The sequence below is a fragment of the Nilaparvata lugens genome, chromosome 4, assembly GCF_014356525.2.
Source record: "Nilaparvata lugens isolate BPH chromosome 4, ASM1435652v1, whole genome shotgun sequence".
NCBI classification, from domain to species: domain Eukaryota; kingdom Metazoa; phylum Arthropoda; class Insecta; order Hemiptera; family Delphacidae; genus Nilaparvata; species Nilaparvata lugens.
The window spans coordinates 79,801,644-79,829,077 of NC_052507.1; the positions used below are offsets into that span (position 1 = coordinate 79,801,644).

At 34.4% G+C, this 27,434-nt stretch overlaps 1 protein-coding gene across 1 annotated transcript; it reads left to right on the forward strand.

Annotated features, from left to right (window-relative positions):
* Positions 1-5,878: 5,878 nt before the first annotated feature.
* Positions 5,879-12,100, forward strand: LOC120350979. The gene is made up of 3 exons (XM_039426571.1): positions 5,879-6,018; positions 7,557-7,712; positions 11,756-12,100. Exons 1-3 carry the CDS (start codon positions 5,941-5,943, stop codon positions 11,990-11,992), a joined length of 471 nt encoding a protein of 156 aa, XP_039282505.1. The 5' UTR covers positions 5,879-5,940; the 3' UTR covers positions 11,993-12,100.
* Positions 12,101-27,434: the final 15,334 nt, after the last annotated feature.

Consider the following 27,434-nt stretch of genomic DNA (forward strand, 5'->3'; position numbering starts at 1 on the left):
GATACAACGATGTTTAAAAACATCGATGTTTGAAACATCGATGGTTACTGTTCGATGTTTTTCACTTATCGATGTTTAAGGTGAAAAAACATCGATGTTTGAAACATCGATGTTTTGCCTTTCGATACCCATCCCTACTTTTCATTCAATACTTAATCTAATTACACATTAACACTACTAACCTATTTCTATATTGCCAATGAATACTATAGTACGTGAATAAAATACTACAACCTAACTGAATAATCATACTTGAGTACACAATAATAAACTGATTATGCCTTATTCACAACGATATAGTTTAATTGATTATATATAAAAATTTGATATTATATAAGATTATACTCCAATTACGCTTATAATAATAATTCTACTTATTTATCCTATTTTACTCATATCTTCCTAATATTCTTATTACTATAATCATGGCCATGAACTTATATTACTACCTAGGAAATTTCTCTCTTGTTTATAGTCGACTTTCAATTACAACTTCAAAGACATGATACAACAGTCACTAAATTCAGATGCGTCCACCTGATTTCTTATGTGTCTCCTGTATTAATGCTCTTATCTAATTTCAATTGTGATACATGTGCACGTCGTATGAATGTATTTCCATCCTTGGAAAATAACTTTACAGATACAGGTGAAGTCCATTCTTTTATTATGAATGGCGAGACCATTTTTGTGCTAACTTTTCCGAAATTTTATCAGCAGCTCTACTAATTGGATTAGCTTTTAGGAAAACTCTATCATTAGTTTTGAAAGGGATTCTACTTCTTTGTAAGTCAAATCTTTCCTTCGCTTTACTCTGCGATTTTAAGAGGTTTTCATGAGCTTGTTTCCACAATTTTCTCGTATTTTCACTGAATTTCTGGGGCAGTATTTCATCTATTACCCATATATTCGTGAGTGTGTGAGTTGGTTTATGCCTGAATATCAACTCATAAGGAGTATACTTACTACTTTCGTGGAAGCTGCAATTAAATGCTAGAGGTAACCAACTGAGTGGTACATCCCATTTTGTGTGGTCATGAGAAGAGAATGCAATAAGTGCAGATTTCAAATTCCCATGTACTCTTTCAACAGCGTTGGATTGAGGGTGGTATGGAGTACACGTGACATGTAAAATGCCTCTTTGAAAACAGAACTTATTGAATATATTAGATTTGAATTGTGGTCCATTGTCTGACACTATTATTTTAGGTACACCGAAATTAGTGAAAATCCTTTGTAGTTCATTGCAAACGGTATTAGCATTGGCTTCTCTGACTGCAATCAGCCAGCAATACTTACTAAAAGCGTCGAGACAGCTAAAAATCATGCAATTACCTTTAGAAGATCTTGGGAGTTTTCCTACAAAGTCTATAAATAATTTCTCCATGGGGTAAGAAGCAACACTGGAAGCCATATAGCCATGATTAGCCTTCTGTGCTGGTTTAGATAATGCACATATTTTACAGTTCTTAATAAATACTCCTACATCTTTAGATATTCCTTTCCAAGTGAAAACCTGTTTAATTTTATTCAAAGTTTTTGTATATCCTAGATGAGCGCCAAACAAAGATTCGTGGTAGTACTTGCAAACCATAGGTTTTAGAACTTGGGGAAGTACTATTTTTGGTTCAGTTGAATTTCGAACATTGCATACTAGAATTCCCTTTTTTATTTGATACGGAAAAATATCATTACCAGCACTCGCTGATTGCATTATCTGCTTCACAAATTCGTCCTGCTTCTGATAGGTTGAAATATCAGTGAAACTGAGTGGGAAATCTACTAAATTTATACTACATAAATTCTGCTCTATTACTTCGGGAGGAGAGTCTTCAAACATACGGCTTAAGCAATCGGCGACCTTATTGTCAACGCCTTTCACATGCTCTGTAGTAAACTGGAAGGCAGATAACCTTAGAACCCATCTCCCTATCCTACCAAGTTGCTTTGGGTGGTTCAAGACAAACTGCAGTGCATTACAATCAGTTCTCAGAATGAATTTTGTATGTTCAAGGAAATATTTGAATTTCTCAACTCCATAAAGTGCAGCTAAAGTTTCCTTTTCATAGGTGGAATATTTTCGTTCTAATGGTGATAGGGTGCGTGATGCATAAGCGATTGGGGCAAAAGCTCCATCTCGCATCTGACCCAACACACATCCTATTGCAATTGAAGAAGCATCAGTGCTTAAAATAAACTTCTCATTGAAATCAGCCATTTTTAGAAGCGGAGGCTGTGACAGAATCTGTTTTAGTTTATCAAACGATTTTTGACATTCATCATTCCATATGAATTTCGCATTTTTCTTCCTCAAGGCATTCAATGGGGCTGAAATCTGTGCTAAGTTGGGGATAAACTTAGAGAAAAACTGCACCATTCCCAAGAATCGTTCAATTCCTTTTACTTTAGTTGGAACAGGAAAATTAACAATTGGTTTTGTTCTTTCTGGGTCGATCGAAATACTATTATGAGAAACCAAATGACCTAGGAAATTGATTTTGTTAGCAGCAAAGTTACATTTCTGAGGGTTCACTGTCAGGTTTGATCGTTTTAATCTACAGAAAACTTCATCTAATAATTTCCAATGATTTTCGAGAGTGTCAGTATATATAATCAAATCATCCAAATAAAAAAATAATCCCTTGAAACGCAAGTCACCAAACAATTTCTGCATTAAGTTGGTCAAAACAGCTGATCCACAACTGATTCCATATGGCAAACGCTTGAATTGATACAAGTAAAATGGTGTTATGAACGCTGTTAGATGCTTCGATTTTTCAGTCAAATGGATTTGGTTATAAGCGCTAGTCAAATCAATGCACGAAAACCACTTAGCATTCGAAAAATAATGAAAACATTCGTGAAGATTTCCTAATGGAGCTGACTGTAACTCTATTACCTTATTTAGGCGACGATAATCAATGCACAAACGATAAGAATTTGGAGTTGGTTTGGGCACCAATAAACAAGGTGACGAGTACTGCGATGTTGAGGGTTCAATTATATCTTCATCTAGTAGCTGTTGAATCTTTTTTCTTAGATATTCCAACTTGATTGGATTCATAGAATACGGTTGAGATCTGACAACCTTGTTGGATGTTAATTATTTAATATCATATTTTATTAGATCGGTTGATCCAATTTTCTCAGTCAGAACATCTGCGTGTTTACTGATCAATTTCTCTAGACTACTCCTATCAAAATAACTCAAATGCGATAAGTCCATTGGAGCCAGTCTCTCCATGATATTATGAACTTTAATTTCGGAATTGTTAGAAAAATCTTTATTAATTAAAGGAAATTTCAAGTGAGGACTGAAGTCAAAGAAAAAGTTTCTTCTTATTAAATTCACTAGGATCTGAGAGTGCTCTATGAAGTCACATCCCAAAATTATTTCAACTGGCAAGTTATCAGCAATTAAAAATCGGAATTTCCATGAGAATATTTCTATTTTAATTTTCAAAATGCACGACGTATTCATAACTAATTTAGAAGAGTTTGCAGTCGAACAAATAACTTGATCTTCAATGATCTCAATTTCTTTAAGTTTATTACTGCTAATTATTTCCTGAAGTGTGGAGGCTCTTATTATTGAAAACGCTGAACCAGAGTCAACTAGACATTGGAATGTAGTTTCACCATTATTGAAATTCGCTGGTACAAAGGGAAGAGCTTTGTTAGAATAAATCATCCCACACACTTTATTTTCAGATTTTCTTTGCAAATTTTGAATGAAACGTTTCTTAGAATTAGAAATTTTATTTTTCAATGATTTCAATATTGATTGTTTTTCTACTTTATTTACTTTTGACACTAAGTTTTTTTTGTTGATGAGGCTAGGTTGAAGTTTAAATTCTTAGTGCAATTTCTTGCAATGTGATTGGGTCCATTGCATTTATAGCATACAAATCCCTGCCTGTGTCCTCTGTTGGGATAGTTATTTATGGGTCTCTTTTCAAATTGAGGTGTATTGTTATTATCTCTATTAGTCCTATAGAAAGCATCTCTTTCGATGTCTGCAAAATGTAAATTTTGTGCCTGGATACAGATTTCATCTAATTGGGCTAGAGTTGTAGGTTTGTTCATGAAAATTAACCTTGACCTTTCGTGAGGACTCAGACCACTTAATATTGTAGATATGACTTCAGCTTCTGATTTTTCCAATCTCAATAGCAAAGCACTGTCTTTTATCGACACCACGTAAGCTGATATAGGCTCAACCGGCGCTTGCAGTCGATAAAATCGATCTTTGACTATTGTTGACATAAGTCTCTGTGGTACAAAATAGTTCAGAACCTCCTGGTGGAATTTATCAAAAGAGTGACTTGAATTGATCGCCATAGTGATTTTATCGCATAGAGGCCCAACTGTGAATGGCACTAATAATTTTAGCATCTGGCCGTCATCTATTTGAGAAGATGACTGAATTTTTAGTGCAATAGTTAGAAACGATAACAAATCATGAATGTTCAGACCATCAGTAGGTTTCAAATTTTTAGTCAAAGATTTTCGATTCTTCACTTTTAAAGACTTGCGATACTTACCTTTCTGACAATGGACAATGCAGCCAACATTATATTGTTGAGGCTATGGAGATATCATCGTATTCTATTGTTTGATATCAAAAACACAATAATAAATATTAAATTATGAAACAGTAATTCATAAAATATATTATAGACATGATACCGCGATTCACGATACATACTTATATAGATTATTACAGTCGTTATGAGATTATCTCTATGATTTTTGTGAGATCGGACACGATCAGCTGTTATTCAAGGTCATTTTACAGCCCTAGGGCCGTAAAGTTTTACCGGCCTGGTCGGAAAACAATCACTTTCGGCCTCCATATGACGCACGTAAACCAGCTCATTACATCCAAGTGTGGCGAAAAAGTAATTAACTGCCTTGCAAAAATTAATGCTCTAATTAGTCCAGTCACGAGGTAGTGAAGAAGGGCCGTTCAAGGAATCAATTCCCAAACTTTTTACATGGTGTCCAAAACACCACAGATTCTCGGATCCTTTCTTTAAGATTTTCGCTAAATAGAGCCATTAGAAAAATCACTCACGCCTATTTAAAAAAAAAAATCGTATAAAATGAAATAGTTACGAGTTTTTATCTTTAAGTTATTAAGTGCTGAGTTATCATATTTCAAAAATGTGTAAAATTTCCGGAAAACCCGAAATTTAGAGGAAATTCCTTTTTTAAACAACTGTGTCTTTCGATTTTTACAATTTGAATTTATGATTTGAAATCTCTCTGGGTGTAATTTACCACTCTACAACCTGAGACATTACAACTCATTTTTGAAATATTATAACTCAGCACTCAATGGCGATAGAAAGCTCAGAATTATTTCATTTTATACGAAATGTATTTTGTAGAAAGTGATGAGTAAAAAAAATAGACGAATAATGTTTGTCCAACGATATAAATTTCTCTTCATGATTAGATTATAATACATGATTTATCATTCTGTGGAATGTAATGTTGCTGTCCATACTCTTATAAAGGACACAGAGCGGATAAGGGAATGGTTTTATTGGTTCGACTATGTTTTTTGAACTGACTTTGTAATCTGAGTCCAATCTTTGGAAACCCTTCAGAATAAAGAGAATACTATGTTATTATCAAAATCAACTGTTTTCAAGCTAACATGATCAAGGAAATTTGCATCAACCAAGTTTTTGCTACTGTTTGATAAACAACAGTTGAGTTTCCATCCTTCACACAAAAAGTTTTTGCATGATAGGAGATTTCAAGATTTTAATCACAATGTAATAAATTAATCACAAAGGATATCCTTTCCGTTATTACTACAGTCACTTTTTCAATTTGAACAGTGACATTCACTATCATCCTATCTAACCCTGGTGTCCTACTGTACTTGGCAATTTCATCACAACAAAGTGATAGAACCGTCTTGAGAAAATGATTGCACCAATCAGGATCTTGATTATTCTGTGCTTTGTGATCACAGGAGGATCTGCTCTTTGGGAGGAGATAGCGGTAAGTTAATGTAGAAACAAACTGTATTGTGTAGTCCTACAAAACGTGAATAATATTGATGATTTCACGAGACAATTGTAAGAAATGTGTCTCTTCAAAATCAACTAGTCAATAATTACTTTTGTTCAAGAATAACCAGTTGAATCATTTCAAATGTAATGAATAAGACAATTAAATTGTCAAAAAATACAGATTTATTGATTCTTAGAAAGACCGGTTTCGGTTATTACACCATTGTCAATCTCTATTAATCTAAAACTAAACACAAGAGCAGCAGAATTTATACTAGTGGGCGAGTACTGCTATTGGCCAAGGGCATGAGCGCCTGCCATTGGCCCAGCTAGACAGTCTCTTCCCACTCAACGGTGTCACAAAATGGTCCAACCAGGTGTCACAAAATGGCGGCTCAAGCAACAGACTTGCCATGATAACAAAATTTACTTCCAGTACAAAATAAGAACCAAGAAAACAAGTGATAGATAATAAAACAAATATGTAAATATGTGGTTCTTATTTTGTACTCAAAGTAAATTTTGCTGCCAATGGCAAGCGTTCATGCCCTTGACCAATAGCAGTACACGCCTACTAGTATAGATTCTGCTGCTCTTGTATTTAGTTTTAGTTTATCAGAGATTGACAATGATGTAATAACCGAAACCTGTCTCTCTAAGTATCAATAAATCTGTGGTTTTTTGACTATTTCGTAGTCTTTTTCATTTAATATAAATAATTACCACAATATCAACTTCTCAACTACACAAAAAGCAGTTAAATCATTCTCTGATATTTGATTAGTATCATATGATGGAAACAGTTCTTTCTGTGATTTACTAGATAGATGGTGAATGTCCATTTTCGTGAGTCTTTTATGGAATTCTTACTTTTAAACGAGGTTACTCAAAGATTTAGCTAGACTAAGATAGAACTTGTTGTGTGGGTTTCATGAATTTTCCTGAATTACGTCCGAAAAAAACAAGCTCCAGAGTTTTCTCGAAAAGGGTTTGTCTAGAAAAGTAGAGCTTTGACTCATAGAGGGTGCTTGATAGACAAAAAATGTTCTTGATCATATCCGAAACTGACATCTCTTGGGTTTCTCTTCTTGAGAGAATCTTGCACCAATTATTTGAAGTTTGCAGCTCAAGTTTCTATGAAAAGTAAACACTAGAATATGGCTCAAGTTGCCAGAATATACAGGTCTTCGAAATTTTCAATAATTGTTTTGAAAATAAAAATAGGTTTGTTGTGTTTGTCGTTTACAACGTTTCCAATATAGAACTCCTATTGATTTGTACATAATTATGTCAGTGCTGTAGCCTCAGAACATTGGGCTATCTCTCCTAACAAATCAACACCTATCCCACGGTAATAAAAAAGTACTTGACCGAAGTCAAAACCTACATTCTATAAGTCATCTTATGAGCAATATCACTTATAAACCGATGATAACAATGCTACTATACACAAAATAACTACGACTTCTAAAAACTCTTCAATGAGAGTTGAAATCTCTTGAACTCACTTTTCATTATGATTTACAGGGCCCATATGACATCAGATTCAGTTATCGCTCGAATTGTGAAAAAAGAGGAAAAATAAATCTCTTTGAACCCATAAAAGCAAGAAAGTTGAATCGAACACATTTTGTATACAGTGGTATTATAGATATAGGAGCACCTGCAGATGATAATTTGAAGGTAACAAATTTGGAACTTCACGAAATCATTCCTATTCAAACAGGATGGCGAAAGAATATTTCCTCGATGCTAGATAAGATCAGAGAAAACTCCTATAATTCCTAATAAAACTCCTATAATAATGCTATTATTAATTCTGTGATAAGATGTAACTGGAAATCACACACATTTCTGAATTCCACATTTTCAATGTGGTTTGATATAATAATAATTATCTAAACTACTTTCGTTGTTGTTAAACATTTCAGATTCAATAAGATTCATTGATTCATTAACAGAGGGCTAATAGCCTGGTACTGTTCCTTCCCAGAACTTTGATAGGAATAGTCCAAAAAAAAGTTATGTTTATCACTTCATAATCTCTGTTATAAGTTATTGTTTATCACTTCATAATCTCTGTTATAAGTTATGTATATCACTTCATAATCTCTGTTATAAGTTATTTTTTATCACTTCTTAATCTCTGTTATAAGTTATTGTTTATGACTTCATAATTTCTGTTATAATTTATTGTTTATGACTCCATAATCTCTGTTCTAAGTTATTGTTTATCACTTATTGTCTATCACTAATCACTGACTATCATTATATAGATTTTATAGACTTCACCATTCACCATTATATGGACTTACCATCTTTATCAGAGCAATAGAATCAAATCAGCAATACTGAGAGTGCATGAACGCCAGAGTGATATAATGAGGTACACGTTATTATAGCAGAAAAGAAAGATAGGTGAACAGTGTTGCCGATTCTCTGCATCCTATAAAATATAACCGAAACTGGTATATCTGATGGATATCAACTGTTCATTACTGTTGAAAATGAATGAATCATGAATAATGAATCTATTGCCAAATACAAGAAATATTTCTACAAATTCAATGAAAAGAATCATTAAATTACAATATTTTTTGGCGTGGCTGGAGAAAGAAGCCTCAAGCTCCAGCCACGAGTTCTAAACTAGTAGTTCTGTCAACAGTAGACCTCACGCAGTATTCTTATCAAGTACTCTCAACAAGTACCTGATTGAAACTATAGACCTTCTAGAAATACAGCAATAGACTGGCTTCTCCACACGTGTGTAATCACTTGTCAGCTGATTTATGATGAATATTCTATAGTCTGATTTCCACTCTAATATTGGCGTATGAAGGAGGCTCCTTTTTCCTTTTATATTATCCTTGAAATGCAAAATTTCCATAAACCTTGTATATACTTCGACGCGCAATTAAAAAAGGAAAATACCTGTCAAATTTCATAAAAATCTATTATCGCGTTTTGCCATAGATGAGCAACATATAAACATTTAAACATTCAAACATTAAGAGAAATGCCAAACCGTCAACTTGAATCTTAGGCATCAAATACCGGGTGATTCAAAAAAGACTTTACAACTTTGAAAATTCACACAAATCTCACATAAATCTCACCAACCAAGGTAAAGAACTGGTTTTGGTGTTGTTTAAAGAAAAACACTTCTACCTTAAACTAAATATGTTCTATGTGCCTGCAGACATCCCATCGATAGTCGATTTCTTCCCAGACTCGCACTAGCTCAACAGTAGCGCAAATACATGCTGTAAGTACAGGTAGAGCGGCTGGCAAAATAGGTATTAGGTACATACACCATATTTTATGATACCTCACAAAAAATCCAGCCGTGTTAGGTCTGGGGAATGAGGGGGCCATGCAATTGGATTGGAGCATTATGGCCAATCAACTGATTTGGAAAACGGTCATTAAGAAAATCCTGGACGTCAGCCAGATAGTGTGGTGGTGCGCCATTTTTTATAAAGAGAAAAAATCTTTCTCGGTCATCCTCATCAATCTGTGGTATCAACAATTTTTGCAACACATCATGGTACACTATGCCGTTTTTCGAAACGAAACACACGGCTAGCACGCTCGGATCCAGTAGAGGCAGTCATCTTCTATGTAACTGACGCTAGCGCTTGTGCGGCACGACCAAGCACTAGTGGACTACACGAATCAAAACTTGAAGTGTTCCCCTTCAAAAGAACATCAAGACCAATTTAATTTATATTTTCAAAGTCTTAAAGTCCTTTCTCAATCACCCGGGACATCCATATACACTATCATAACTATGCCATAATATTCATTCATTTTTCATCCTCTCACCTCCTGTAAGAGGAGTGTATAGATGTGTTAATTTTTGAACTTCCAAATTCCTCATCTCAATCTTCATGAAACTCTCTGCACTCCGAGCGGCCAACATTCTGTAGTCTTCAGTGATTAGTCAACTGCTCATGCATAGTTTCCTATCTGAAAGCACTAAGTCGACTGAATCCAATAGACGAAATGGCAACTGCGCTTCTTTCTATGACTCTATCCATCACTGTTATTACTTTACTGTTCTCCCTCCATTTTTGCTCAGCATATTCCTCCTAGTTGGAAGTGATTTTGTATGGACTATAATATCTAAGATGGTACAATCAGGGGAATGCATTGGTGACAGAATTTGCCATTTTGTTTGTTCCACAGTAAATTCGAAAGTCTAATTTTTAGATGCCTGTTGCATAACTTCACTGAGCATTGTACTTTGTTCAAAGTACAAGACATAGACTAAAAATAGTTATTCATGTATTAAGAGCGTGAAACACGACTTCAGAGTCAAAACATTTACCATGCAATGCATTATTGTTTTTTGTTTTTGAAGAGACAGATTCAAGGATCCAAAGTTTAAAAGAACCCCACACGTCAACTGAAGCTTATTGTGTTCCCAAGTGGTATGCTAGTTAGGCATACCAATACCTATGTCCTTTACAAGAACCAGGAGTTTATCTCTATACTAAAATTCCATTCATCACCTGGTTGCAATCCTTGGTGCAATCCGGTGTGATATGCTTGGCAGTCTTTTCAGACTGATTAGTCCTCGTTACCTACATGAATTCCACTCCTGGCCTTCTTTGTAGGACCTTCCGCTGAGGAAGGGGTGGCCAAGTTGTCTCTACGGCGCCCGACCACCCTTGACTCAGCCTCTTGACCCACATTTGTACCTAGTTTTTCACCCGTCACTAGTCTCTTGGGTTTTCCTTTTTGCCCCTCCAAAACTTCGCAGGGTCAAAAGTCTCACCTCTCTCAAGAAGTTTTGCATAAATGGCCGCCCTTCCTTCAGCAGTGGTGAGTTTTGGCCTCTCCAAACTCGTGACCCATGTGAGTTCCACTCCTGGCCTTTTTGTAGGTCCTTCCACTGAGAGAGAGGTAGCCAAACTGCCTCTAGAGCGCCCGGCCACCCTTGACTCAGCCTCTTGACCCACATTATTGTACCTGGAGTTTCACCCAAGCAATGCTTAGCGGAGCATTGTAATTTTCATGAGAAGGATAAAGAAGCTATCTGCTCCAATTACATACAAATTTTTCTCTACAACTGCAGTATTGGATTCCAATACAATAAACAATTTTTTCAAATTATTTCGGAAAATCGATCTGATGATAATTGAATGAATTAATTTTAATTATTCTATCCAATCAGAATAATCTATTTTATAATTATATATTATTAGAATAAGATAAAACAATAAATTAGTTTCATCTGCAAAAAGAACTTGGTAGGACAATGATGTGAACATGAGTCCCTCAGCCTGAAAGTCAATGCTCCAGCTGTCTCCGCCACCAAGGGTGTTGGCAATAAAGGCTAAAAAGTAGGAGCATGAAGTTATTGGAATTGAATTTTTCTACAATGTAGCCTACTGCGCATGCACTTTGGTTATAGAGCGCAAAGTAAACATCTGGCGAGCGTAAAATAGATTCCTCACTCCTCACAAAAAAAATGTTTAATTCGAGTATTCCATAAAAAATTGAATATTCCAAAGAAGTGGCGGTTCACTTCCAATTCCAAAATTTATTTTCAATCATCATCCATTATCATCTCTTATGGTTTCCAATATTGTTTTCAAATTTGAATTTGTGGAACTGTAGTATTCATTTGATGTGATAATTGATTATTTGTGTGATTGTGAATAATGATTCCATAATACTTCAATCACAACCTCTCTCATGCATTTATCATTTTTTAACAGTTCACTTGTGTGATGAAAAACTGGACTGTGAATTACAACTTCAACAACGTACCTGCTCTTCCTTATGGCGAATACAGAGTGGAGGGGTCATTCATTAAGATTCATCAATATAATAGAAGAGAGCTGATATCATGTACAAGATATTATGGGATAATTACTCCAAAAATGCCTAAATCTCCAAAGAAAACTCAGCAGAGTAATCGCATGACGAATGCTTCATCACTTATTACACCATAAGATTCACTGTTTCTCAAAAAAATTAATTTCACTCTCAAATTTGAAATGTTCTCGGGGTCCAATGTGTTCACAATTCTGGAATAATAAGCCTGGCAGATAGTTCAATTAGCATTACAATATCACTCAATCATAAGAAATCAACCAATGTATCACCGCTTTATGAATAAATATTGAAATCACAGTTGAACCGGATTTATCAAATTGACGTCCCCAGTCCTAGTAACCTTCTGCTCCAGCTTCGGTTATAGTTTTTTCTAAATCATATTGCTTTGAAAAATCAATAGTTGGCCTTGCATGTTAATAGAATTGGATGTCACGATGCAACTTCATGATCATAGTGATTTTGTCAAATAATGATTTACACTTCGTAATGTCACTTTTGGGTACACATAGAATATATACCCCTCGTTGGTTGTGACATGTTTATGTAAAGCTGTATTTGACCTACATGTACCCAACTGGCAGTAGTCAGTGAAGCAAATGAGATTGGGATATTTTTTACATTCATGCGCCTGCTGAAATAAAATATACCATATGGTTCTTACCAGCTCTTCAAGGAGCTTATATAAAATTCTGCAATCAATTGCTGTGGACTGCTGCTGCTTTATCAATTGGCAATCCTTACCGCTGCTCCGATTGACTCCGCAATTATAGATGCTGATTTGATTTGATTTGATTTGATTGAGTCTTTTATTTATGTAGATTACAATATATACTGGCTTATACACTTATATACAATAGCTTACAATACAGCAAAATTATAGATGAATTTACATAATATAGACTAAGAAAATAATTATTGAACTATATATGATATGAAAAAGCAGTTTGTAATATAATAACTATAGATAATAATCATATTGTTATGCATCTACATAAATTGGCGGAGCTTTGGACATATCAATGTCCATTCTTCGGAAAGAATATTAAAAATATCCTCCCCACTAACTCTCTACCAAAACGTTAATTTCGTTATTTAAACTAAGGATTTATTTATTAATGGAAATATTGTAAAAGTTTCAATCAATATTGTGGTGCGGTATTTTACTCGCCTCACATATGTAGAGAGATTTGCCAAATCATGTAGTGCTGAATCTAAATGCCTCACGTTGGGCCGGCAAATCATGTGGTGCGTTTTTTAACGGCTCCACACATGTAGGGTGAATCTTGTACTGAGTCAATGGTGTAGAGGCTATAAATTTTGCGATGCGTGTGTGGACGCTGAGTGAACACCAGACTGATTGATTCACTACAAGATTCATACAATTGTCGGAATCGCGGGAGGCCTAAACGCTCGCTCACCCTTGATTCTTCTAATGACAGATTGTATAACGATGAAATTTTTATAAGTAGTGTAGCGGACGCTAAACACTGAATACGGATACCTTAAAATTATTACCTGTGAAGAATGAGCATATAAAATCATACAGGTCGAGCAAAAATCCCGATGTGGATAATTTACGGGACTGCGTCTCTAATAAGTTCTGAAGGATTAAAATACGGTATTTGAACCAAATATCGTTCAGAATATATTTCGAGAACAGAGTCTTGTCGGGTTTTAAGCTCTATTGTAGGAATTTATATGATCTATGGCTGCCTCTGCTGTACAATTGATGCATTCGCTCCTAAGTCGAGGTAGGTAGCAGATAAAAGCTGATGTATGAGCAGGTAAGGACAAAGAATAAATATCTCGATCTGACCCCACTCGCTACATCCACTTAGACCTGTTCCAATATCCAGCTTGATTCAATTATTCCAATGATCGTATTCGATCGGTTCTTGATGATATAGAACGTATCAGACACAATAATTGACAGGCTTAAGAAATAATCGAACTCAGAAAGCGAATTAACAAAACTGAAATATATTATAATAAAATATGTAATCATACAGTGCAGATTCAGAATTTGATTTACAGGTTGATAATAATTTAGCATTAATAGAATAGTTAAAAATTTTCTTGTGCTTGCATGATACCATGCGTGATTCAACAGAATTTTACAATTGATAAAATTGAACAGTTTTGAAAAAATAGTGAAAAAAAAATGAATTACAAAATATATTTTAAAGTTGCTCGGGGTCGTGGTTCAGGCAGCGGAGGATAGTTAATCAACTACAAATTCTTAGAAATTAAATATGAATAAATTTTAGGCTCTTAATAACTAAAAGCGCTTGTCGGCGTGGCCAATAATTTAACGAAGAAAAAATTTATGTTTTTCTGCACTGAAATATTTTCGAAGCGTAGATTGGGGCCCCTTTTAAAACTTATAACTCACGTGAATTTCCTTGGCGGTCGTGGTTTTCTTCTTTAGATCAAAAATCGTTTGATCGGCGGCAATCCAGGCTTCGGTTTCAGCACGTGGGGAATTTTAATTTAAATATCTCCTTCACCGAATTAATTATGGGATAATTTACTTTAAACTTTTAAATTTATCGATTGATGAAAACAGAAATTTACAAATAACAAATAAATTGGCCTAAAATATCAGCTCACAAATAGAACATTTAAAATCGAACAAGAAATTTTCACAAATAGGTCTTGGTAACTATAAAAAGAGATCTGCACGGTGAGGATTTCAAAAGGGAAGTGCTGTCTTTTCTCTAAGCTTCTAGGCTAGACCTTGCTTCTCAGAATCTCGATGTAATAATTTGCATAAAAATTTGCCATTGGTAGAACGCTTGTGACGTAGACATGACGTCAGTGGCAAGCAGTAGAATACAATTCCTTTAATTACAATAATAATTTAATTTATGTAATTCTTAAAACTGCTTAATCTACTAGACATAGTTCCTCTCATACAATGTATATGTGCCAGCGTAAATGATAAGGCAGGGTTGTTGTCTGATAATAGATTAACATGTGTTGCTTTCAAACGATCACCTTCTTGGTGCTATTTCTATGCACTATGATTGGCTTAGGCTTGCCAAAGAGATTTAATTACCATGTGGTTCAGTTGAATTAAATCATTAATAAATTAATATTCTTATACAATTTTTATTAGGTTTGAGACTGTTATAATTAATTTCTGCCGTTTTATCAATAATATAATTTCATGCTATGACCTATTTAGTTACAATAAGACCTGACATATAATATAATTTCTTAAATAATAAATAATTTCAACGATAACACATACATTTTATTTTTTTTTTATTTGAAATTCTTGATCCTTTATGGATAGTTTTAATTTTTAGAGATGGTATTATATCTTACGTGAAGCCAGCGTGACATTTGACAATACTTTGAATCAATCAGCTGCGTTCGAACTGTTTTAAAAACATCTGATCGATAGTAAACAAAGTGTAACCTCAAAATCAGTGAGCGATTCATAAATAATTTGTGCTTTATTTGCAAAATAATTATAATTTTAGTGAATAATTTTCTAGAAAATATTCAGTACAGAACGGTACTCTTATCAAATATACAGTTATTGATAAGTAAGCTTTATTGCTCGGTCGCTAACTATTCCTTTAGCAAATTCTTTCATTTTAAAAGGTAATCACAATTTTTCTCTCTTCTCATGAGATCTATTTGAAAGATTCATCACACAAAAGCCCCCAGGATATTTTAAATAGGTAATTGGGAGACGAGTCGAAACAATGACTATTTGAAAAATCCGATATTGTGATGAATACACTATTTCATCTCCTTACTTCTACGAAAACTCAACACTCAACACTAAAAACAATATATCGTGCACTTTTGGCTACGAGAAAATAAATAATTGATTGTTCCTTCCATTGGATACAATCGAAATACAATAATTAATGAGGTCTCTTTGGATCCTTCATTAAAACAACTCCACAACTTCCATTCACGGGTGGCTTATGAGCAGACCCATAACTATAACAAATATACAAGATTCCACATATTACTTCTTAAGATTTGAACAGTATTTGCAACAAATATAGATTTTCATCATTTTTTCATGGTTATTACAGGTTTCGACTCTTTATTCTGGCTTTTACATAAATTGGGTGAGAGTGTGATTTTACTTCGGTGACTTGACAATCGTCTACCGTTTGACTCGAGCAATTTCTTATTTGCGCTTAGTACGTTGTGTACAAACAGGGTTACACTTGAAATGGTTTTCTTGATTTTTATCAATGCTGGTTACAAATATTAAGTCTTCAAGATTATATTTATCAATTTGAATTACAATTCATGATCTTTTGATGCAACAGTAATAAATTTCACATTTGAAGGTAAGAATTTCATTTTCTTTTTTAGCTTTTTAGCAATACATTCATATGACATAAAACATGCGCATTTCGTGCAAATTAACATAAATATATATTTTTTGATTGCGTTTTTTATTTATAATTTCACATTAAATAATAGGTTACATTAATTAACAACGATATTGCTTTGATTCCTATACATTGACTCTATGATTTCGCACACATTGGTTGGTGGGACGAAGAAAATTATCGAACAGGCTTTGGTTCTGAATAGATTTTTTCTATCGATTCTGTATTTCGAGGTTAGATTTACATATTTTTTCAAATAAACTTTGTTTATTTTCTTTCCTCCTATTCACTACTAATTTCATGTTATTTCTAATTTATAATTATTTTCCGTAGATACTATAATTCTTGTTTCTATTTTTCAGTTGTGCAGATGATACCAGGCGATTGTTTCGGTGATGACTCTGACACGAGGTGGATGGTTTGATTAGGTTGGTAATTTGTAGAGTTGTTTTGTAGTTTTATTTTCTTGACTTAAAGTTGATTTCAATTTCTTCATTTGAAGTGAATTAATAATATTTCCTTATTGGCTGAGATGTGGCGAAGTTTAGGCTATGTTGATTAGGCTGCAGTAGAAAGATGCTAGTCTGCAAAGATATGACTCGGTGGGTAGGCTGTGACTATGAAGAAGTTTGATAGTTGATGTATTCCACGAATGCAATTTTTCAGTTAATCCGAAATTATTTTCTCCTCAAGCCCCCATCTAAATTTGATTTCTGATTTATTTCAAGGTTTCCGTTCCGATTTGCAACTATCCGTTTTATTAAACTTGGCTTAAAACGAATGTGCCGGCGAAGTAGGTAGATCTTTTCAGCCAATGTTGTCCTTCCTTGTTGACCGGTGACATGTAGTTTGATCTTTTTAAACCTGACATGCCGGTGGTGTCTGTGTGTCTTTCCAAATGATATTTTCCTTTTTTGCATGCCGGTGTACAGTCTACTTGATTTTAACCGGACATGACTGCGGTGGTTGTAGGCCTTTCTTGATGATTTTCTTCTCTCTTGCATGCTTGTAAAAGATTTGATGTACGATTTCAGCCTAACATGACGGCGATGTAGATAAATTTTTCTTGAGACCATTTTTCTTTTCCGTGGAGCTGCTATTTTACTTGTGTGTTGTTTTGATTTAGAGGTTTTTATTTTCAGTTGTGACTTTGACTTGTTGTGAATTTCCGTTTTATTTCTATTGTTTAGTGAATTATCTTCATGAGTGCTGGGTTTTCCTGTTGCAGATGTTGTCTTCGGTGGATGGGAGATACGGGCAGTCGGCGGTCCGGGCTGCTCTTCAACGTGGTCGGCAACGTCCTTGGACTCCTGGTGTCCGGCGCGCGGTTGTACGGCTGGCCCCTCTATGCCATGGATGTCGTCCTCGGCTTGGCGGGTGATGTCGGCTGGTCCCTCTCGGCGTTCTGCGGGGTGCGGCGCGACTTCAATCCTGACATTCTCGGTGGGTTGGTTTTCCATACATGTGTTATGTTCGCTTGCTTGTTTGACTTTAACCACCTTTATTGTATCCTTCTCCACATGTATATGTTTCTTAATGCTGACTTCGACGCTGATTTTTCCCATATGCATATCTTCAGATATCCTATCCAATCGGTTATTTGTTTCTAAAATTGATTTATCCAGACACTCAGCTAATTTTTTGATGGTGTTATCGGAATCACGGAATGCTCCATTCATCCGTTGACTCAACTTCTCTAAACCCTGTTCATTTACCTTCTTTGCTTCTTGAACTTCCTTTTTTAATTCTTCCTTTGTTTGGTCGCTTTTTTCATTTAGATTGTTTATAGCTTCATTTGTTTTCTTCGATGCTTCTTTTATTTGTTTGTTGTCTTCCTTTAATTCTTCCTTTGTTCGTTTGTTGTCTTCTTTTAAGTTGTTTATTGCTTCATTTGTTTTCTCATTCATCTTGGTTATTGCTTTCAGGAGGGTGTCCATATCCATGGCGGGATCGGGTGTACATCTAACGGTCATCCGCTGGTTCTTCATCCGAGCAACGGTACGAGAAATGGGAGTTCCTGTCTCTGGGGCGTCGTCGTCCGTATGCTCTCCCGATGTTTCGTCCTCTGGCTCTTGGGCTGCCGATGGATCCTCCACTAGAATGCAGCTCTCCTCCACCTGTGTCGAAGATAAATCATCCAGTACATTTGGATGGAAATCGGCGGCTGCGGTGATGGATGCGGATGGCGGCGAACAATCGGGTGAGATGTCCTCGTTGTCCGACAGACTTGGATTGACCTGGTCGTTTCCTGCCATGGTTTGTGAGAGAATAACGCGACGAACGTGTGCGGTGAATAAAAAACGTGAAAGTGTTGTGATATACAAAATAATTAATAAGAGATCCAATAGAAATTGTTATAGCTTCGTAGTGAGTGAAATACAGAAAAAGTGGTTTAGCAATGTGTTCAGTGATAAAATGAGTCAAGTTAGCAATACCGTTAACATAAAAATGACACGAACATACAGGATACACAGTGAACACTTATGCGGTAATACAGGTACGCCTCTTATAATTTATTATTACTATTATTATAAATATCTTACTTTTATAATTTCTTGCCGCAATTCAATATATAGGCTAGTGTTCTTTGCAAAATTTTATATAAAAGGGGCAGTGTTTGGTTTGAATTATTCCGCAATATATCTGTGATTTAATTTTACTTCCCTCTTTATGTTTTAAAAATTTAAAAATATAAATAACTTCAATCCTCTTTTCTGTAAATTTTTATAAATTGTTTCAATATAGACCTAATATTCTTCAAATAATATGACCTTTCTTATGATATCTCTTATACCTATGACTTATAGTATGACCAATTTTCGAATAACACTATAATAAAATTCTGAGTTCGATTTTTTCTCTAAAAATTCATCAATCGATAAATTTCTTTTCCGTTCAAAAATTGGGTATGGTACTTCTTGTTATTTTATATAACAGTGAACAGTCAATATTAAATTCGAAAAAATTCACAACCATAAATTTTTCACAAATTTTCCCGTTGTCAGCGCTATAGTATACTGAGCAACTAAATAATCCTCGTAGTCGATTATCCACCTCTTCAATGCCTATCACTGTTGGGCGCCAAATCATGTGGTGCGGTATTTTACTCGCCTCACATATGTAGAGAGATTTGCCAAATCATGTAGTGCTGAATCTAAATGCCTCACGTTGGGCCGGCAAATCATGTGGTGCGTTTTTTAACGGCTTCACACATGTAGGGTGAATCTTGTACTGAGTCAATGGTGTAGAGGCTATAAATTTTGCGATGCGTGTGTGGACGCTGAGTTAACACCAGACTGATTGATTCACTACAAGATTCATACAATTGTCGGAATCGCGGGAGGCCTAAACGCTCGCTCACCCTTGATTCTTCTAATGACAGATTGTATAACGATGAAATTTTCATAAGTAGTGTAGCGGACGCTAAACACTGAATACGGATACCTTAAAATTATTACCTGTGAAGAATGAGCATATAAAATCATACAGGTCGAGCAAAAATCCCGATGTAGATAATTTACGGGACTGCGTCTCTAATAAGTTCTGAAGGATTAAAATACGGTATTTGAACCAAATATCGTTCAGAATATATTTCGAGAACAGAGTCTTGTCGGGTTTTAAGCTCTATTGTAGGAATTTATATGATCTATGGCTGCCTCTGCTGTACAATTGATGCATTCGCTCCTAAGTCGAGGTAGGTAACAGATAAAAGCTGATGTATGAGCAGGTAAGGACAAAGAATAAATATCTCGATCTGACCCCACTCGCTACATCCACTTAGACCTGTTCCAATATCCAGCTTGATTCAATTATTCCAATGATCGTATTCGATCGGTTCTTGATGATAAAGAACGTATCAGACACAATAATTGACAGGCTTAAGAAATAATCGAACTCAGAAAGCGAATTAACAAAACTGAAATATATTATAATAAAATATGTAATCATACAGTGCAGATTCAGAATTTGATTTACAGGTTGATAATAATTTAGCATTAATAGAATAGTTAAAAATTTTCTTGTGCTTGCATGATACCATGCGTGATTCAACAGAATTTTACAATTGATAAAATTGAACAGTTTTGAAAAAATAGTGAAAAAAAAATGAATTACAAAATATATTTTAAAGTTGCTCGGGGTTGTGGTTCAGGCAGCGGAGGATAGTTAATCAACTACAAATTCTTAGAATTAAATATGAATAAATTTTGGCTCTTAATAACTAAAAGCGCTTGTCGGCGTGGCCAATAATTTAACGAAGAAAAAAATTTATGTTTTTCTGCACTGAAATATTTTCGAAGCGTAGATTGGGGCCCCTTTTAAAACTTATAACTCACGTGAATTTCCTTGGCGGTCGTGGTTTTCTTCTTTAGATCAAAAATCGTTTGATCGGCGGCAATCCAGGCTTCGGTTTCAGCACGTGGGGAATTTTAATTTAAATATCTCCTTCACCGAATTAATTAAGGGATAATTTACTTTAAACTTTTAAGTTTATCGATTGATGAAAACAGAAATTTACAAATAACAAATAAATTGGCCTAAAATATCAGCTCACAAATAGAACATTTAAAATCGAACAAGAAATTTTCACAAATAGGTCTTGGTAACTATAAAAAGAGATCTGCACGGTGAGGATTTCAAAAGGGAAGTGCTGTCTTTTCTCTAAGCTTCTAGGCTAGACCTTGCTTCTCAGAATCTCGATGTAATAATTTGCATAAAAATTTGCCATTGGTAGAACGCTTGTGACGTAGACATGACGTCAGTGGCAAGCAGTAGAATACAATTCCTTTAATTACAATAATAATTTAATTTATGTAATTCTTAAAACTGCTTAATCTACTAGACATAGTTCCTCTCATACAATGTATATGTGCCAGCGTAAATGATAAGGCAGGGTTGTTGTCTGATAATAGATTAACATGTGTTGCTTTCAAACGATCACCTTCTTGGTGCTATTTCTATGCACTATGATTGGCTTAGGCTTGCCAAAGAGATTTAATTACCATGTGGTTCAGTTGAATTAAATCATTAATAAATTAATATTCTTATACAATTTTTATTAGGTTTGAGACTGTTATAATTAATTTCTGCCGTTTTATCAATAATATAATTTCATGCTATGACCTATTTAGTTACAATAAGACCTGACATATAATATAATTTCTTAAATAATAAATAATTTCAACGATAACACATACATTTTATTTTTTTTTATTTGAAATTCTTGATCCTTTATGGATAGTTTTAATTTTTAGAGATGGTATTATATCTTACGTGAAGCCAGCGTGACATTTGACAATACTTTGAATCAATCAGCTGCGTTCGAACTGTTTTAAAAACATCTGATCGATAGTAAACAAAGTGTAACCTCAAAATCAGTGAGCGATTCATAAATAATTTGTGCTTTATTTGCAAAATAATTATAATTTTAGTGAATAATTTTCTAGAAAATATTCAGTACAGAACGGTACTCTTATCAAATATACAGTTATTGATAAGTAAGCTTTATTGCTCGGTCGCTAACTATTCCTTTAGCAAATTCTTTCATTTTAAAAGGTAATCACAATTTTTTCTCTCTTCTCATGAGATCTATTTGAAAGATTCATCACAATATGAATATTAAAGAGAAAAAAACAGAAAATTGATAGAGTAAAATAATTATATAGGTTATAGTGTCTTTTGAGAACCTAAATTCTCAGACAACTATAATTAAGTTTGGAAATCATGCGAGACCCCGATGGTGGAGGGGTTAGTGAAATTTCTAGTACTATTCCAGTGGTGAGGAATCCGAAATGAAAATCATTTGACGATTGATTGCCTCTATATTGAATATTTAAATTCAAACAACACTTTACAATAAATACTTTCTTCAATTAAAGATTATCTTTGTCTTTAATAGACCAAATTTAATTGTATTTACGTCTTTAAGAGACCAAAATCTAAGGGACACATTGAATTCTGGTGGGGAAAGATCAAGTACTCATCTTGTAGTTGTCGTCGCGATGTCCGGAGTCCCTGGCGGAGATGGATGAAGGGTGAAGATGATTAGTCGTCCTCCAGGAATGTTCAGGCGTCGTGGCGACAGATCCAAAAGGGAGTTAGTCTTGTTCTCTCCTCATCAGCGTTCAATGACGTACGATTCCATCCATGGTTGGAAGAAGTCGCCGGCCCTTTTACAATGGAAATTCTCAGCCCAATACAGAAACCTGATGACAAATTTACAACAGAATTAGAAACATAATAATTACCAATATCTAATAGGATTGTATTCAATTGATGATCTAGGTAGATCATCAAATAAATACAATTCACCGCTTCCTATGAGGAAATAAATAATATTATTAACATACATAAATCACTTCACAAATGATAAATTATATTCAATGACAATGATAAAAATACTCACCCAAAAGGGGTATTGAAGATCCGAAGTATAGAGGGAATCAATCATCAATTATCTTAACTATCCCATAGCTATAAGGGGGACTTTACTTCTAAATTACAATTACATTAAATGTCCAATTTACTTGGACAATCAATATCCTGGAGAGAATGAGAATGTACCCCCAAACGAAAACATATTACTGGAAATTGTAAGAAAATCTCAAGAAACAGTTAACACTATGACAGCTGGGATTAGAATGATCGCTCTCCTAGTTTTCAGAGGCTTCCAGACTGATCAGTTCTACCATCATTACTTAAAATATTTACCCGATCACCGGTGAATTTCTCTTCGCCCACTCTCTTTCTCCTCAGTAAATGAGGAAGGTGATACGTTCAAGCAAGAAGGAAACTAGGAGAGAAAAGTTATTTCCCTTTTGCAAGTTTAGAACTATGGGATTGATTCAGCATACTTCTGGCGTCTAAATCTATCGTGAGAATAGATAATTCCAAGTGGGATCGTGGGAACCAAGGACTTTAATAAGATTCCGATCATAATTATAACGATTATAGAAATGCTGGCTAAGTTGCCAATGAACAAGAATAAATTTACTATCTTCATGGGAACTGAAAACTACTAACTTAAGATAGAATAAATTCCATTTAATAACTCAAAATTTTGGTACAGATTCTCCCCCCGTTAAAGGAAAGTTGGACGCCAATGAAAAAAACTACCAAATTTTGAATAGGTGAGCGCGCCAATTGAAAGGGTGTGGGGAGAATCCACAGCATTCGGAGTCAGTCGAAACGAAGAAAAGCGCGGGCCCAGCGCAATCTAGCGTCGTTGACTGGTTTTCCGAGCAAACACTTACTACTACCGTACTACAAGTCATGAAGGTTGTGAGAGAGAGTGTGCGAGAGTAACTTACGTCGAACGCAGTCAGAGAAAATTGGATTGACTCTGTCTGGATCCTTTTCTCTCTGAACGGAGCAAGCCGTTCGAAGTCAACATTACACAAATTACTCAACTGACGGTATCATAATATCAACAAATTTATCATGAAACCTTACTAGAACAATGAACTAGCCTAATCTGAGAATTATCGATATATCAAGCTTTTCATTAGGAATGGGTATCGATACATCGATGTTTCGACATCAAACATCGATGTTTTTAACATTGATGTTTACTGTTCAATGTTTTTCACTTATCGATGGTTTTACCTAGACATCGGTCATCCGATGTTTTTCTTAACTACAGAGTAAAAACAACTCCAATTTTTTTTTAATTCATTTAAGGTTTTTTTCTTTGAAGAGGATTATCTTGAGATGAAGAGGTTTTTTGTATCCTTCAGTCATGTCAATTTCAGAATCGCCATCATTAAAATGAAAACAAATTGTCTCAGCTGTTAAGGAAAGTAATCTACTATCTAGAGTAGGCTCAACTCACACGCGACTCAGGTCGAGAAGAGACTTGACTAGTCGAGAGCATGTGTTTTCAAATGGTGACGTCGCGGAGACTAAAATCGACTGGTTTGAGTGTCACCATTGGAAACACATGCTCTCCACTAGAGTCGAGTCTCTTCTCGGCCTGAATCGCGTAAGTGTGAGTTGAGCCTAAAAGTAGACTCAAATCAATTTATTCACATGGAAATAAATCCTCAAGTAACGCACTTTCTAATGTCATAGTTTGCCTTGTCAGTTTTGGAATCATTTGAAGCAACGAGTGTTCACTTTTCAATATCCAGGAGCTGTCCAACTGTTATTAGCAAATATGCGGAATATCCGCAAAAAATAATTAACTATCAAACTTTACTTGAGAAATTTTAGAATAAACTTTAAAATTACAATTTTTAATATATTTTCCAAGCTTCCAAATTGTATTTTCATTTTGGTCAAGGTATTATTAACAAAAAAAATAGTACATTATTATTGCAAATTTTCAATTCACAGAAGAGGTAAGTTAGGATGGAAGAGGAGATCAACCCTTTGCGCTCTTATATCCAGAAGCTGGATACTGCATTTCTCACTACAGCTCTGAACATAAAAGACGGGTGCCTGCACGTCAGCTCTCATATCCAGCATCGCTGGCTACCTTCTTTTTCTGCTACAGCTCTCTTCAGAATTTCCATAATTTGTCGTACAGTTCTGGCACAGTAGAAACTATCAAAATCTATCAAACTGCAGTATTTTGTATTTAAATGTCAAATTGTCATGTTAAATTTACAAAGCTCAATTTTACTTCATCGTATTGTTCATTTCATCTATTTCATGTTTTTTGATAAGCCAATACAAAAAAATCCCTATTTTATTAATACCTCTAATTAAGCTCATACAAAATTTTCATTTTCTAGATTAAAAAGGTGTTTATAATAATTTTATAAATGAATTTTTCTGATTACTAAATCATTATTTATTCAAATTGCACATATTTTATGGAAATCTTCAATAATAGAGGTCGTTTTGCATTAAAAAAGCCTCATAGTTCCTCCTCAAGTCATCACTTGCTCAATTTCATCACTCTTATTTGGTAGCTATTATCACTCTAAAATAGTCTCAAAGAAAAATTGAAAAAAATATTTTTTCTAGTAACTAGTGATTGATTAAATTAATCAAACTCTTCTACATAAAAGATAGTTCACTATGTTGGGAAAAATTGTGTGTTTGTATGAACTAAAGTAGGCATTGCTGTGCTACTGCACAACTGTTTGCTCAATCTTTCAGTTTTTATTTTTAATCACTAAATTAATAAAATAATATCATTAATATGAAAAAATTACGTTTATTTGCAATTATGACAAGCAATGGTTATCATGAGCTGGAAAAAGCTTTTCTTCAAACACATTAACAACATTTTACAATGAAAGAATTGATTGTATTGATTTATGTAGTTGTTCTGAACAAAAATCACAACTGAAGTCATCTTTCCGTTTCTTTTACATGTTCATAAAAAAGTAAATTAATTTTTACTATCTGTGTCACTCTAAGGATATAATAGACTTCATAGTATCATCCGTAAAAACGTAGGGTGATACAACGATGTTTAAAAACATCGATGTTTGAAACATCGATGGTTACTGTTCGATGTTTTTCACTTATCGATGTTTAAGGTGAAAAAACATCGATGTTTGAAACATCGATGTTTTGCCTTTCGATACCCATCCCTACTTTTCATTCAATACTTAATCTAATTACACATTAACACTACTAACCTATTTCTATATTGCCAATGAATACTATAGTACGTGAATAAAATACTACAACCTAACTGAATAATCATACTTGAGTACACAATAATAAACTGATTATGCCTTATTCACAACGATATAGTTTAATTGATTATATATAAAAATTTGATATTATATAAGATTATACTCCAATTACGCTTATAATAATAATTCTACTTATTTATCCTATTTTACTCATATCTTCCTAATATTCTTATTACTATAATCATGGCCATGAACTTATATTACTACCTAGGAAATTTCTCTCTTGTTTATAGTCGACTTTCAATTACAACTTCAAAGACATGATACAACAGTCACTAAATTCAGATGCGTCCACCTGATTTCTTATGTGTCTCCTGTATTAATGCTCTTATCTAATTTCAATTGTGATACATGTGCACGTCGTATGAATGTATTTCCATCCTTGGAAAATAACTTCACAGATACAGGTGAAGTCCATTCTTTTATTATGAATGGCGAGACCATTTTTGTGCTAACTTTTCCGAAATTTTATCAGCAGCTCTACTAATTGGATTAGCTTTTAGGAAAACTCTATCATTAGTTTTGAAAGGGATTCTACTTCTTTGTAAGTCAAATCTTTCCTTCGCTTTACTCTGCGATTTTAAGAGGTTTTCATGAGCTTGTTTCCACAATTTTCTCGTATTTTCACTGAATTTCTGGGGCAGTATTTCATCTATTACCCATATATTCGTGAGTGTGTGAGTTGGTTTATGCCTGAATATCAACTCATAAGGAGTATACTTACTACTTTCGTGGAAGCTGCAATTAAATGCTAGAGGTAACCAACTGAGTGGTACATCCCATTTTGTGTGGTCATGAGAAGAGAATGCAATAAGTGCAGATTTCAAATTCCCATGTACTCTTTCAACAGCGTTGGATTGAGGGTGGTATGGAGTACACGTGACATGTAAAATGCCTCTTTGAAAACAGAACTTATTGAATATATTAGATTTGAATTGTGGTCCATTGTCTGACACTATTATTTTAGGTACACCGAAATTAGTGAAAATCCTTTGTAGTTCATTGCAAACGGTATTAGCATTGGCTTCTCTGACTGCAATCAGCCAGCAATACTTACTAAAAGCGTCGAGACAGCTAAAAATCATGCAATTACCTTTAGAAGATCTTGGGAGTTTTCCTACAAAGTCTATAAATAATTTCTCCATGGGGTAAGAAGCAACACTGGAAGCCATATAGCCATGATTAGCCTTCTGTGCTGGTTTAGATAATGCACATATTTTACAGTTCTTAATAAATACTCCTACATCTTTAGATATTCCTTTCCAAGTGAAAACCTGTTTAATTTTATTCAAAGTTTTTGTATATCCTAGATGAGCGCCAAACAAAGATTCGTGGTAGTACTTGCAAACCATAGGTTTTAGAACTTGGGGAAGTACTATTTTTGGTTCAGTTGAATTTCGAACATTGCATACTAGAATTCCCTTTTTTATTTGATACGGAAAAATATCATTACCAGCACTCGCTGATTGCATTATCTGCTTCACAAATTCGTCCTGCTTCTGATAGGTTGAAATATCAGTGAAACTGAGTGGGAAATCTAC